Source organism: Spea bombifrons, chromosome 7 (genome assembly GCF_027358695.1).
Source record: "Spea bombifrons isolate aSpeBom1 chromosome 7, aSpeBom1.2.pri, whole genome shotgun sequence".
In the NCBI taxonomy this organism is placed as follows: domain Eukaryota; kingdom Metazoa; phylum Chordata; class Amphibia; order Anura; family Pelobatidae; genus Spea; species Spea bombifrons.
Window position 1 is genome coordinate 11,285,681 of NC_071093.1, and position 15,029 is coordinate 11,300,709.

At 39.4% G+C, this 15,029-nt stretch overlaps 1 protein-coding gene across 4 annotated transcripts; it reads left to right on the forward strand.

Annotated features, from left to right (window-relative positions):
• Window positions 1-363: 363 nt before the first annotated feature.
• DCAF17 (DDB1 and CUL4 associated factor 17) lies at window positions 364-12,369 on the forward strand. Of its 4 annotated transcripts, none has more exons than XM_053471579.1 (15): window positions 364-489; window positions 851-1,217; window positions 3,629-3,732; window positions 4,244-4,334; window positions 4,529-4,665; window positions 5,322-5,400; window positions 5,871-5,963; window positions 6,379-6,486; window positions 7,553-7,658; window positions 8,010-8,152; window positions 8,355-8,464; window positions 10,212-10,299; window positions 11,046-11,129; window positions 11,905-12,060; window positions 12,232-12,369. In XM_053471579.1, exons 2-15 carry the CDS (start codon window positions 1,023-1,025, stop codon window positions 12,343-12,345), a joined length of 1,608 nt encoding a protein of 535 aa, XP_053327554.1. In that variant the 5' UTR covers window positions 364-489; window positions 851-1,022; the 3' UTR covers window positions 12,346-12,369. The 4 variants fall into 4 exon arrangements, with proteins under 4 accessions (XP_053327554.1, XP_053327555.1, XP_053327556.1 ...); XM_053471580.1 differs by having other exon boundaries at window positions 5,874-5,963; XM_053471581.1 differs by lacking the exon at window positions 5,871-5,963.
• Window positions 12,370-15,029: the final 2,660 nt, after the last annotated feature.

Genomic DNA, 15,029 nt, shown 5'->3' on the forward strand with positions numbered 1-15,029 from the left:
TTTAGATAGATTATTGTGAGTTTTAGGGGAACTGGGATACACTCACTTAACACACATTTAGATCATAAAAAGAGGGACACGTGTGAAGTATTTACATTTTAGTTATACTGTCAACTTGATCTGCACCATCACGAGTTAATTTACGCCCGTTATGTAAGCAGTAACAGTCCGTTACCGAAACCCTACCACCATATATACATATATTATTATCTTCTTGTCACAAGATAGAATATACTGCCTAATAATGCCAGACCATAATCTGAAATAAAGGTCTACGAACAAACGAAACCGGAACTGGCGACCGCGCTTCCTGTAGAACGTTTTAAAGCAGTGCGTCATGGACGTTGTAGTTTTCCGGAAGTTGCGTTTATTGACAGACATAGTGGCTGGACTACATTTCCCATCACTGCATAGGGCACACAAGGAAGGATTTCGGTAAGAGACGGTGTGTTTAGCACATGCAATGCATACAAATCTTTTTGGGATGTGGTAGGTGGTTACCAACTGGTTGAGCTATTTTGGGCATCTACTTACACATCCCAGCAGACGTCAACATTGAGCAATCTGACAGTCTCCTGCTGTGTAGGACTGCAACCCCTATCAGTCCTTAATTGTTAGCTTAGAATGATAGGGATTACAGTCCATCAGCAGTCAGGAGACCAAAAGTATTCCAACTATTTCAAACCTTCAGGGTTGTGCTATTAATGTGTATTATATAAATGTTACAGCTATATATATATATATATATATATATATATATATATATATATATATATATATACAGACACCATGTATATTCATGTTGAGTATGAACAGCTTGCATGGCTAAAAGTGTGTTTTCTTTTTACAGCTCTGCTCAGGACTTCACATTGGGATTGGAACCGTAACTCACACCACAAGGGGTCGGAGTGCATTTAAATACCCGCGACACATGTTTCAATGCTGTAGCACATGCAGCGCAAACTAATAGGTCTTTATCTGGAGGCCTGGCGTACATGTAATAGGTGGGAGTTCTGCTGTGAATGGCAATGGGAGCAGAAAAAAGTCCATATGTATCCACAGCCCCCCACAGAGCTTGCAGAAGATTTTCTTCGCGGGCTAGCACGATAAAAAATATCTGCTCAATAGTCTGGAGAAGGCCAGTAGGCACCTTTCCAAATTGTGCGTATGATATCCTCAGGATTAACATGGACATTTTACGCAAGCTTGTGTGTCAGGTAATGATAGTCTGGTTGTGATGTAAAAACTTAAATTATTGAAAAACTATAACATACGCCCATATGCTCCGTCTCGCTGTCTGTATAGAGTGAGTGATTCCGATTAAGTAGGAAATATGCCTGAAGAAGAGGCCTAGATAGTCTCAAAAGCTTGCAATCCATTATACATAAATTAGCCAAAAGGTATCGTCTTTACCAAATTAAGTAGGACTGGACAAACTATTTTAATGAGAACAGTTCTCTGGCCCTTGAGAACTAGATTTGGAAAGTAACCCCTTGTTTCAGGGTTTTTAGAATATTTGTAAATGTGCTCTTTTTGCTCCTTAATCATTCAGAAGGATTTTTTTCACTAAAAGAAGAGATGAAAAAACATAATGTATACTTGACATATGACGGATCTTTTACATTGACTGTTTAATGAATGAATGTGAGGGCCACCAACATGAAAAGTTACTGATAATCTAAACTCCTGAGGTGCCTTGCTTTGTGCATCTACAAGCAATGTCACTTTTGGCCAGCTGACATGACGTCCATCAAACAAATTATCAATAAATTAATAATTAGTCCTCTAATTTCACATTTTTGCATAGGTTACGGCTATACCCAGGGCCGGCCTTTGGGGTGTGCGAGCTGTACGGCCACACAGGGCGCCATGCGGCCGTCCCATCACTAAGGCCAGGGCTGCGCTGAGGCGGGTGCACGGCACCCAGGCAGCAGGGAGAGGAGGAGAGAGGGCCACCAAGTGGTCGCACAGGAAAAGATTTTCCGCAACTGCTCGGCCCCCCTTGTCTCCTCTGCTCCCTACGGCTGCTCTGACTGTGGTGGTGGGAGTGCAAGGCCATAGTCGCGGTCATGTCCCGGCGCTTAGCGGTGAAACTGCATACGCCGCGGCCAGGCAGTGAGACGGGCCTCATGCTCCCACCACAGGATTTCACCAGGGTAAGTGAACTGAAAGGGGGGTGTAGTTAGTAAGTAGGGGAGGAGATCATGAGAAGGGGGGGTAGTAAGAATCTTGAAATAAAGAGTGAGAATGAGTAAGATAATGAATTAAGTCTTGTGTGGATGAATTGTGTGAATGAGAGACAATTAATGAATTGGTGTGTTGATGAATTGTAAATGCATGAGAAAATAAATGAATTAATGTGTGGATGAATTGTCCGAATGAGTGACATAATGAATTAATGAATGTGTGGATGAATTGTGAGAATGCATTAATGAATATGATTTGTGTGAATGAATGAGAGAATGACTACTTGTGTAAATGAAAGCATGAATGAGTGACTGCATAAGTGTTTTGTGTGTATCATAGATGTATTAGTGATTTGGGGAAAGGCAGAGATGGCACAAGCGGGGTGTTTATGGGACAACGATGGCACAGGGCGGGCTGTTTGGGGACAAAGATGGCTCAGACTGGGCTGTAATTTGTGTGTGTAATCTGCCCAAAAAAGATCATTAAAAACAGAAGGGTTAAATTAATGAAAAAAAATGGCACAAGAGGCGAAGATAGAAGTTTTAAATAAATTTAGATTTTTATTGTGAATACTAACTTCCTTTGGTATTTCATATGTGTTCCTTAATCCCCTTAAATAATAAAAAAAAGAAATTAAATGTTTTTGATATTTTAAGGTAAAAAGCATCTATATTGGAAAACATATATAAAATATCCACATTCTTGATGTTAACCTAAAACCAGTAAAGTTACAGGTATATTGCACCCTGCAGCCCTGGTTTATACGATAGGGAAGCGGTTTAACCCACTTAGCACAAAGCACGGCGCATTTAATGCAGAATTCTTGATTGGCGCTTGTTGAAGCTGCAGCGGAAGCCTCAGTGGTATGAATAGTTGGAATTGCTTAGCACAGGATGTTTGAAACACGAGCCGGTAAGTAGTAGCATCGAGCAGTTATCCGAGACGTGTGTACAGACAGGACTGAAGTATAAATTTGTCTTATACCAGAGTAATGGAAAATACTTAATAAGCTGCCACGCGGAGGTTGAGGTGCACTATGTTTCTCGTATAACGCGTACCACGTATGGAAATCACTTCTGGGTATATACTTGTGATCCTAAAGGGATAATGATAAAGAGAAAAGTAAGGAAGCGAGACTGGGATTTTAAATCTGTAGCAGCAGAAGCCATTCTGTATCAGCCGGTGGGATGAAGGGTTTCTTAGATCGCCCACATCTGTCAGCCTGTGCAATTCTCCATTTTAGGAACTGTTTTGGTTTCGCACATGGATATAGAATAGTAGCAAATACAGCCTTTTATACGTCTGTTCGTGTTTCTCTTCTGGTTTAACATAGGTGGTTAACTTAGGATGTAAGTAAAAGAGTTTCTTATGCTATATGAGTTATATATTTTGAACCGGGTCTAGCGCAGCTGAATAAACATACATTTTCTTTCCTCCTTAGAAAAAATCTGTATTTCGCAAAGTATGGACCAAGCATTCCAAATCTGCCATTTCTTATGCGAAAGGAAGAATTTATTTTGACAATTTCCGTTGTTGTTTTAACAGGTAATTTATTGATGCCGTGAATTAATATGCGAGAGAAGGGTACTGGCTATAGTTTGAAAACTGTGCTTTCATTAACGTTGACCTGTCAACTCAAATAACTGTTGATGGGTCGGTAGAGCATAAGGGACTTATACGTCATGTATAGCTTTGTTGCCCCTTTAAGTTATTCCATTGATTTTAACAGGCGCTTTTACCTGTCACTGATTGGCTGGTTCAATCAGCCAATCAGTGGCAAGAAATGACGGATCACAGTAGAGGGCAGATGCAGCAAGAGGGCTGAAACTTCTAGGTGTTTTATTTTTTTTCTTTTCTTGTTTTTTGAAGAATGCATATTAAAGTGTTTGCCTTATTCAGATTTCTCGGTCAATATACAAATTTAATGAAATGGCTACAGATCGGTTTTCTTTTTTGTTTAAATCTTAATAGCTCTTTAGTTATTGTTTTATATGTTTTAACTATTTATTGCATTAACTATTAACATTCTAACATTGTACTTTTTTTTTTTAATTAGTATTCCTGCAGAACCACAGTACATGTATGAAATGCCCAAGTGTCCAAAATCAGAAAAGATTGAAGATGCTTTGTTATGTGAAAGTCCAGTGGTAAGTTTTAAGATGCAAGTTACATAAATATATTATATATATATTGAAGCATCATCATAATATTCCAAGTGCCTTTCTCCAATAGCTGAGAAAAGGTGGCCTGTAGAATGGCATATTTATACAGAGCAATACTGGGGCTAAATGGGGGGCAATTACCATAGTAACCAATAGAGTGTTTGCATGCTCTTTTCTAGGGGGAAAACCTCGCTCTGCCTTCGGATTACACTCCATCATTGATAGCCATTACAGGTGATAACCAACTGCTACGTCTCTCTGCAGATTCAGGAAATATCATTGATAAGGTCTACCTCGGATCATACAGAAAATTCAGGTAAAAGCAAATAAATGTGGATTGAGCGTATTTACAAGCATTTTTACGCATTCACCCTTCCCCCCCATTCCATCTTATTCCACTTTGCTGTTCCACTTTACAGAGACCTTAAAGTCCCCATCTTTTATTTTGTCTACCCCAAGCCTCAACTATTAAGCCAGTATCACAACCTCATGCTGACGAGTCCCATTAAGGACAAAACAGCTGTCCATGAGTGGTGATCTGGCTACTGCACCTCTTACCCGAGTCTAAAGGCTGTCCTGTACAGCGGGCGATTACTTCCAAGGGATCCATGTATAAAGTGGATATTGAGGCAAAAGGTGATTATTGTTGACCTTATTTGCATGCGCCTACCCAGAATCCCTTGTGGTTGTGGCAGCACCATGAGATTTCTGAGGGAAAAACAAGCCTGGCTTGTCTGGTGTCTGTAATGCGTCTACTACCATCTTTTATTTAACTCCCAAAATGTCAGAATGATCATCCATGACTTCGGTTAACCCTTAGGAGGCATTTTCTCAAGATGGCACCTATATAATGGGACAGGATTTCATCTGCTCACATGACACTGAGGTGCAGCGTTGAATTGCTTTAGCTTTTGGCTTTGTTCTTGCAATAAATATTTTTTTTTCTTCTTCTATTGTCATTAATCATAAAAGGTACATTACCTGGGATTCTCCTCATGAGACTTTAGTACTGAAGTCTGTTCAGATGAAAGCAAGGACAGAATCTCAAGAGGTATGTTCTTTATAACAATAGAGAATATGTAATTCTTGAGCGGTGTTGTAGATCTGATCACGTTGGTGTGATTCAGCCAAATTCAGTCACTGTAGGAATACAACAGAACTGAAGGGGATGTTAGTGATTTTTTATACTAATAAACTTATTATTAGCAGAAAGGCGTTGGTGTGCTTATATTGGTCAATTGAATATAAGGCTTTAAAACTTTTTTTGCAACACCTAAAGGTACTGTTTCTCGCAAAAAAAAAAAATCTTTCCAGTTTTAACTTGATCTGTTTTACCTTTTATCTAATCTTTAGGTAACTGTACTCTAACAAACTAAGAAGCTTACAAAAAGCACCATCCCCAGGTCTCAGAAAGCACAGTTATCGTTAGTGTAATATTTCCTGCTTGTGTTCGCTAATCACTAATTTTCTTTTAAAAGTGGAATTTTTTTGAAGATAAGTGCTGTTCTTACTGTTTTTCAGCAGTCCGGTTGCCAGAGGTCAGTGCTTTTTTATCTGGCGGTGTTCTCCGTGTTCCCTTTCTCATTAGTTGGAGTGCTGGCAATAGATAAAGATGTGAGTGTTTCACATAACGCCATTTGGTAAAAATGATTTTACTTTTTAAAGGGGAAGTATCATTAAAATATGTTAATATTTTTTTAAAACACAATCTAAATTGTCTAAATTGTCAGAATAGGTTTTAGATTAATAATAATAATGTTAGATTTCATAAATATTAGTCCCTGGAGTGCTTTATGTAGAAAGTGCTGATATATAGATAACTTTATCAGCTTCCTCATGCTAATGTAATCATTTCTGCCTACTTTGTTGTTAGCAACTGCCTGCCTGCTTGTAATAAAGAGTGTTTGTACTGAGATACATTATATGAGTAATTTCCAATTGGGGTTAGCGTTGCCATATCAGCCATTTTTCCAGGATGCTGCCTGTTAATTAAAATTCTTTAAATTATGGTTTATTGGCCGTCATATAGATTTTTGGATCCAGCGTAACAGATGCAATCATTTCACATGGCATGCTCATTGTAATGCACAGTGCTGGTCTGGTGCGACTCTACAACTTTGAAAAAATCACTGAACAGGTAACCTTATTGTCTTATATTTTATTAAAAAGTACAGATCCTGCTTTGGTGGTCCCTGTTCGGGACAGATCCCAAGGATCGACACTGGCACCTCTGATATATATTACACTGATCCCTGGGGGCGCATCTTTTTCTAATGCAGAGTATATTTAGTGTAATTCAGTTATTTTTGTAGCAAATACCAAATATATTTTGTGCTTGTAGCTCAAGCAACAGCTGTCCGCACACGCAAATTTCCTCTTCCAGAAACATAAAGTGTTGTCATGGCATTATGATTGGACTGTGGTACAGGTTGAGTATCTCTTATCCAAAAATCCCTATTCCGAAATCCAAATTTTTTTCAGATAAGGAAAGTTTAGAGATAAGAGATACTCATTACTGAGGGGGGACAGAACAGAGGTGTCTGGTCTTTCATATATATCATTTCCCTGCCTCCTTCTCCCCGTGGCCCCAGAGGGCTTCTGGTCTGTTCTTCAGGCGTCCTCTCCCTTTTCTGGACAGGGAGTGCCCTGGGACCGAGGGGACAATCCTGAACAACAGAGTAGACACAGGTGAGACATACTTCTGGTCCCGAGTATTTCAGATGAGGGATACTCTACCTGTGGTTATTGTTCATTCTGAGTGGGTTCTTAAAGTAGAGGTCAATTCATGTTGTACTTTCTGCACTACATTGGACCTTGGCATTAAGCGATATCCATTGAGAGCATACCTGGGATCTTCTGGGTATGAATCCCTCCCTCTTCTGGGGGAATGATGATGTCGGTGGGTGGGGGCCAATGACGTTCCAGGTGGGGCTAGCCTCAAATATTTTACATTTGTATGGGGTGGTAGGGGAAAATGGCCACGAGTGGGGGTGTCTAAACGCCCCTCCTGCAACCCAGAGATTGTTGGCCATGGCCTGGAGTGCTTCACCCAGAGTCTCCAGGCAAAACCCGGAGAATTCTCAGGTATGATTATGATTGACAGTTGCCATTGTCACAAGCCTTTTAAATACGGGGAGATATCGACAAAGAAGATCATTGCTCTTTTCACCGGTTAGTTAATCTCGCCGTGTTTCTCTTTTTAGTATATGCAGCAGAAACTTGTCATTGGGCAAACTTGCACTTGGAAAGGTGAAACAGGGACGATAGGCAACTTTCCTTTTGGCATTCCCTGCAACATTACCTTGACAGGTACCTTTGCCGTATGTATGTTGAAGACATAGCCTTAATGAAGCTTGGGATGCCTTTAGTAGCTCGGACACCATGTGTTTACGGATCGCATAGTTTGTGGTCAGGTGGTGTAATAAAGAGATGGTAAAGTCTGAAACAAGCATGCCTTGTATTAGAAGCAATTATTCATGTTATATTCAGCTTGGGATTCCATTCATATAAATTAAGATATATATTGTCATAATCTGGGTTTTTTCTTTATGATTAGATGGGGTCGGCCTTTACTTGCTTTTCACGGTGCACTTAATCTGATCAGTGACCATGTTTTTGTTGCAGTTGGCTCCTGATTAAGTAAAAACTCTGTCTTTGTAGAAAGCCCTCCTTTACTTTTTGAAGTATCCTGTCTCGATAATGCGTTTCAAGTAGGAGGATGCCCTTGGCATTACATCATCACTCCAAACAGAAAGAAAGACAGAGGGGTTTATCATATCCGGTCGCTGGATGATCACAGGCTGGTACTAGTACTTTCTGTATTATTATGAGATGTACATAGCATATAATTTGCATAATATTTAATAATGTTTATTATCTTTCAGCTATTATCTTTAGTGACTTTTTTGTTATTTGCAATGTATCTGTACACAGTGTTTGACTTCTACGACATTGGCTGTAGATAAGTAGTTTTTTTTTTAGTGTTATACAAACCTTTTTTCTCAGGCAAAGAATGGAGTAAGAGAAATGAATTGCTGCTCTTTAGAACCCGATTGGATTCACTTTCACCCTGATGCTTCAGAACGAATAATTCATGTAGGACCTGACCGGATCAGGTAAAGTCTAGTTTCCTCCCGGTCTTCTTTGACCAGGTCGGTAGAGAATAAATTAATGAAAGGGTAAAAATAGTTATGCGAATCCAGCAGTTAAGACGACTGTTTCCATAAAGAAAGAGTTGATTGTGCTACTTCTGAATTATATATTTACACAATCTTAAATTCCCCGCAGTTTTAACTATGTCTGCTTCAGTATACCTATGTCATTAATTGAGAAAACCTACTCATTCAGTTGCCCGGCAGCTGCTTCTGTTTTGGCCCTGCTTATTAATCTGGAACACTAGGTCCCTGTAACTACTTCCTCCCCCTTGTGGTCAGATTCAGCAATGAACCCAGCAGTGCCTCTTGCTGTTGGTACACCCTTCAGGGTTATGCTGAGGCTTCTGGTAACCGAAGCGGCCAGCCTTACCCCTCCTCAGCCAACAAATGCGTGTGTGTGTGTGTGTAAGTATGTAATTGTATGTGTATGTATTTTTACTGTTTGTGTGTAGGTATGTTACTGTTTGTATGTGTGTTTGTAAGCATGTTAGTCTGTGTAAGTATGTTATTGTGTGTGTATCTTAATATGTGTATATGTCAGTATTTTACTGTGTGTTAGCTTGTGTGTGAAGAAATCTCTTACTATGTGTGTGTAGTTTTGTTAGTGTGCGTGGATGTGTGGGTGTTAGTATGTTACTGTGTGTGTAAGTAAATGTGCTAGTGTGTGTAGGTATGTTAGTGTGTGTGGGGGTGTTAGTATGTTACTGTGTGTGTAAGTACATGTGCTAGTGTGTGAAGGTATGTTAATAATCAAAATATTTTTGCTCCATGATGCAGACAGGATAAGGCTCCCCCTTTACCATTTGGGATGAAGTACATTAGATGACTGCTGTTTTTTTCAGTGTCCTATGTGTTCATTTGCTGCATAAATTAAGAAAATAAAGATGGATTTTTACTTTAAAAGTCCACTCTAATCCTGTTTGCGTTATTGGGCAGAAATTATTTTGATTATTGCTTATACCAAGCTCACTTGGGCAGGCTGGGAAACTGCCTCTTGATTAAAACCCTGAACTTCAGTTAAAGCAATTTTTCCAGTATGTTACTGTGTGTGTTTGTATGTGAAGTAGGAGCTTGGGGTCCCACCTGTACATTTTTCAGGGCCCCCCTGGCATTTTTGGTTCAGCCATTGAGTACAGATTCAGCGTCTGCCTGCATGGAGAGTGTTAGCTGCGTGGGAGACGGGTCTCAGCCAGGTAAGAGGAGAGTAAGTCTGTGTGTATATATGGGTACTGTAATGTTGTGTTAGAGTGCGGTATGTATGTAAAAGTGTTGGTGTGGGTATATATATATATATATATATATATATATATATATATATATATATACACATACACAATGCTATACACACTCTAACGCTATACATATATACACACACTGACTGTGTTAGTGCTTGTATGTATAGTGTTAGAGTCATTTTGTCTGTTACTGTATGTTGGATAATGTGTGCATGTATATAAGAGTGTGGTGTTAGCTTGTATGAGCATATAGTGTTGTGTGTGTTGGCATTAGTATTAGTGTGTATATCTTGTTGTCTTAGAGTGTGTATTGCTGAATGGCTTAAGTGTGTGAGATGTATAGATCTCAAGTAATGGCATTTTAATAAATTAGTGAAAATATGCCAAGTGACGGCCCAAAGACTTTAGTCGCTAGGCTGTATTTTGTCACACAGATGAAAGCCAGTGTTTATTAACTTGGAGTTTTTCTTTAGTGTTCTAAGGCTGAAGGAGCTTCAGAATGACGCCCATGAACATCAGGTTACGGAAGAGTTTACCATTTTAGCCAACAGAGAAAGAGAGGTAAGCAGAAGTGCATGTAATTAATGCTAGCTTTATGTTAAACATGTTAGATTAAAGGCAGCTTTTGATTTATATACATAAGATTTAGTCACTAAAACGTGGTTGTAGGTGAGTCGCCAGCTCCGTCGGATTCACCTGCCTGAAGAGCTGAGTTGGACTTCATAATAATTTGCTAAACCAGTGAGTTTTCTTCAACACAGGCCTTCTATGCCTTCTCACAGGAGAAACTCACCCAGGCTGGCCCATAATAATGTATATGTACTGCATTTAGCTAGTATAAAACTTGAGGACCAGAGGCTTAGTTGTAATGTAAGGAGATCTTACTTCACAGGCAAGGTGGGACAGCCTTACAGCAAAAGTGGTAGAGGTTAATTTCCGTCAGCTAATTTAAACATGCACTATATTACATTACTTTACATTTATTTATATAGTGCCAGCAGATGCCGTAGCGCTGTTGCAATAGAGTCAGTAGAATATTTTAATATCACACACAATAACAAACTGGTACAAAATGAGAAGAGGACCCTGCTCTTGCGAGGTTACAGTCTAGGTGGTGCTTGAGGGGGACGTGAAACAGTAGAATGGAATAGGCATACGGCTATCCTTAATCAACAACAGGACCATATAAAGGCTAAGATAAAAATAGCCACATGAGATGGACTTGTTTCATCTGCCGTGGAAATCCCTGAAACTTGCTTTATATGAGTTAGGATCGAACTGAACTCATGCTGGTCTTTGTATTTTAGGTCAATAACCGCGTTACTGTAACTGCTTCTGGGAGGTTGGTGAAAAGGCGTTTCAATCAACTAGATGATGATCCAGAGAAAGAGGTAAAAACGGTAGTCATCTGTTATTCCACCTTTACTTGGTTTGTTACATTTGAGGATCATGTGTAAGGATTCAGTAAAATTTTAGAGGTCAGGAAACAAAGTTAGTGTTTATGTCTTATTGTGGTTTCTAATCTGGTACGTCTTTCTTCTGCATTCATGGGCACTGTTTATAAAACTCATGCACCGTATTACTGCCACTTTTGTAATGGAAATTTATATATATTTCAATAATATAAATTATGGATTGATAGTTTGGACCTGCAAAGAACTTCGGAATGTTCCCTTATGGTTTAGCAGCTTCGTCCTGTCCTGTGGTTCTGATTTCTTTGGTGAATTGGGAAAATGCAATGTGGCGGCACTCTAAAGTCAATACCAATATAATGAGAAACATGTTAAAAATGAAAGTGCCAAAGCCATATAGAAGAAACAAGTTTTGTGCATACTTTAGGGCATGATATCCCAAGACACTTGGTTAGGTGTAGGTAGATGAATGTGTTCCTGGATGCTCCTCAGTTATCTCCTGCTGTGTCTGAAAAGATAAATTGCTGAATATGTATAAAAATGATTCTGGTGCGTAGTTTAAAATGGAGTTATCGCTCTGGCAACCAGCCAAATAGCAGACCATTCCACTGGTTGCTATGGTATTAAGAGCACTTTTCAAAGTTCCATCCTTAATGGAAACTGATGCCATGACTGGTTGGTATATTGCATACCATGTTAAAAAAAAACCCAACCATTAACCCTACAGTTCATCCTTCCCTTAAATCTCTTCTAGACTTTTAAGATGGTGGTTTATGAAGATGAATTGGACCTCCTGACCGTGGTTGCCGTGACTCAGACTGAAGCTGAAGGGATAGCACATGTTAACATGCATTGTAACGCAACAGGGAAACTTCTGAAAAAGATCAAACTGCTGGAATCCTGGGATGTGGTAAGAACTTTCAAGGCAATATCTGTCAATCTGGTTTTTTTAAAATGGTTATATGAAGTTAACTGGATTTCAGTAGTAATTGTTAAGTGAAAGCACCCACTGATGTTATTAGTATAGATTTTATAACAGGATCTGAATTACTCTAAGAAGCCACTTTATGTCTTTTTTCAGACCCACAGCCATGCTGTATTTTTTGACAGAGATACCCTGATACACTTAGAGGAAAGACCTAACCGCAATTTCTCCTGCTATGTTTATAAAATGCTCTACAATTCCGAGGACTAAATGGATCATTGTCGATATTCTTCTTCATTCTTCTAAGAAAATTCTAGTTATCTAGTTATACATTTTTTATGACCAGTCTTCAATTCTATTGTTAAATAAAAAAAAGTCTGAAAAAAGAAAAGTCATTTTGCTTGCTATTTTACTAAAATGGATGTCTGTATACCAATAATCTAATCAAATGCCAACAGTTAGTCCTTACCTGGAACCGTAGTTCCTTTACAGTACCCAAGATGGGAATTCTTAAAATCTTTACCAATTACTTTGAAAAGCCAACTGTAAGACACAGCTTGCCATGGTCCATCACAGTCCCTGACCTATGTGAGTTCATTCCTAAAAACACACGAGCCAGTAACTGAGATCTGGAAAGGTTCCTCCAGTAGAGTCCTGTTGGAAATGTTAAGTTCCTCTTCCGATTGTAATTTTGACTGGGACACCATTTCACCACACGCTAGAGATAATGTATAGACTCTATAGATAATGTATAGACCCTATGTCTTTGTGATTCTACTTTCAAACTTCACTTGGAGTATAAGATTTATTATATCTTTTGGGGTACAGAAAACTGTATTCAGGAAAATCTTGCACATAAAATAATTAAACAATGCCAGAAATGTTTCTACAGATGGACCCCTGGCAACTCTTTATAACATTTTGGACCTCTTTACAAAGGTAAACTGACAGCCCTGGTCAATGCATACCCTTAAAGGTCTGCCCAGTTCAAATCTATAGAGACCCCAAACTCCTTTACTGTATCCAATTATCATTAAAAAAGTAATTCTAAAACATAATTCACTTATTGCGCTTATGTAACCATAAACATAAGTAAGAAGCATAACTTCTATATTGCTGCTGCTTTGATTTTAAAATAAAATAATTTGTGGAATCCGTCACCATTTGATTCTGTATCCACACCTGTTTACATTCCATGCATTTTACGCGTTCACATGAGTAGGCTTAAGGGGGGTGAGCTATGGAAATTTTTGTTGCCAAGGGGCTGTATTGGCACATTGTAAGTAAATGGAAACTGCTTTTTTTGCTGGATTTTTTTTACTTTTTTATAGCCGAGATGCACTTATCTGTGAATTTCTTAGTGTCATGGCTGCACACTGTCTTCTGGATGAGCTTATAACTAAAAAGGAATGTTAGTTGGTGGAGGCTCATGATCAGGTGCTGGAAGGAATCCTACACATTCTTTGTAAATTCTTTAGCTGGCATTGATGGAGAGCGGTAACTCAGCAGCACTTGTGTTTGGGGCAGCATGTGATTTGCCCCCAAAATAAATGTATCCAGTATAGTACTCACTTTAACACACCATATTTGCCCGAATATAGGCCTCACTCCCCCCCCCTTTAAGTCTTTAAAGTGGGGGTGCGGCCTATAATCCGGGTTTAGCGCAGGAACGCGCAATTCATATCTCCAGATCCCCCGCAGCGCTGCAGGGGAACTGGATCCTACTCTCCGGCAGCCGATACGCATAGACAAGTTCGGGTTCCGGCACTTCCGCCGTAGGCGGGGGGTGGGCAGAGAGGCATATCTATAACTAAGGTGCATTAAAATGGCTATTGGTTTTCAGTTTGTATGTAATATAAGTTGGCTAACTGCATAATAGAAACCAAATGTTTGGTAGAATACTGTTTTACTATTCCACTAATGTGTATTTTTCCTGAAAATATACATTTTTCTTTTTGTTTAAAAAAGCACCTCTAGGGTGCGGCCTATAATCGAGCCCAATACGGTAATAATCTGAATGATTTCTTCGATAGTTGTAACCAATATGTTTTCACTTTACTCCTATTTTCAGGTCGGATAAATTTGAAGCAATTTGCACTCTGATGATTATCAAAATACCCAACAGTATTGAAAGAAAACAACAGGGAAGGGAATTCTCCTACCAGGTCCTGGTGATCTGGTTTCACAGTGAGAACATCTGTAGTTTTTATAGTACAATGTTTTAGGTTTTGAGAAATTAAATGTTTTCACCGGGCCTTTAAAAATGTCCAGACTCTGTTTTGTTTAAACATCTGTGGTACTTTAGAGGCCGAGGGACTGCTGCTGCATGACTCCCAGCCGTTCCCGGCCACCCTGAAAGGGGCCAATGGTGGAACTGTGACCACAACAGAAAGTTTAAAGGTCCCGCGGGTTATTGTAAACCAAGTTTCAGTAGTTTCATAGTGATTCACAGCAGGGGAGAGGGTGCAGGTTGAGCAGGGAACGTGTCCAAGTCAATCATTTAGGAGCCGGAGTTGTTTCTGAATGAAGCACTCTCACATACTCCCGTTGCGTTTTATCTTAACCCCTTCGTGACAAAACCCTTACATGTCATTTCACTGAAAGATGTGGTTTCCTGCACATTGGTGATTATGGTGCAAACAATGAAAAGTAACCTTTTCACCATCAGTGATAGGCAAAGTGACACCAGTGTCTGTGGCAAGTACATAGAACATCAATTAACTGTCCACCACAAACCCCAGTAAATGTCCACCGTGAGCAATGTTGGTGCCTAACTGTGTTCACTAAAGCAACAAACGATGCAACAATTCAGCAGATGTACTTCATTTGCTACTATGGTGATTAACTGCATCAGACGCACCTTTTATACATAACCCTTGTAGTTCTCATAGGAACACTCGGTGCTTGGCGGGGGGTAGAGGGACTTCAGTTTTCCAACTTTTAACCCCTTAAGG

Coding starts and splice junctions, on each gene's coding strand:
- DCAF17 (XM_053471579.1), top strand. CDS start 1,023: ATGGCAATGGGAGCAGAAAAAAGTCCATATGTATCCACAGCCCCCCAC. Junction 5,401..5,870: donor CAAGGACAGAATCTCAAGAG/GTATGTTCTTTA, acceptor ACTGTTTTTCAG/CAGTCCGGTTGCCAGAGGTC. Junction 7,659..8,009: donor CTGCAACATTACCTTGACAG/GTACCTTTGCCG, acceptor CTGTCTTTGTAG/AAAGCCCTCCTTTACTTTTT.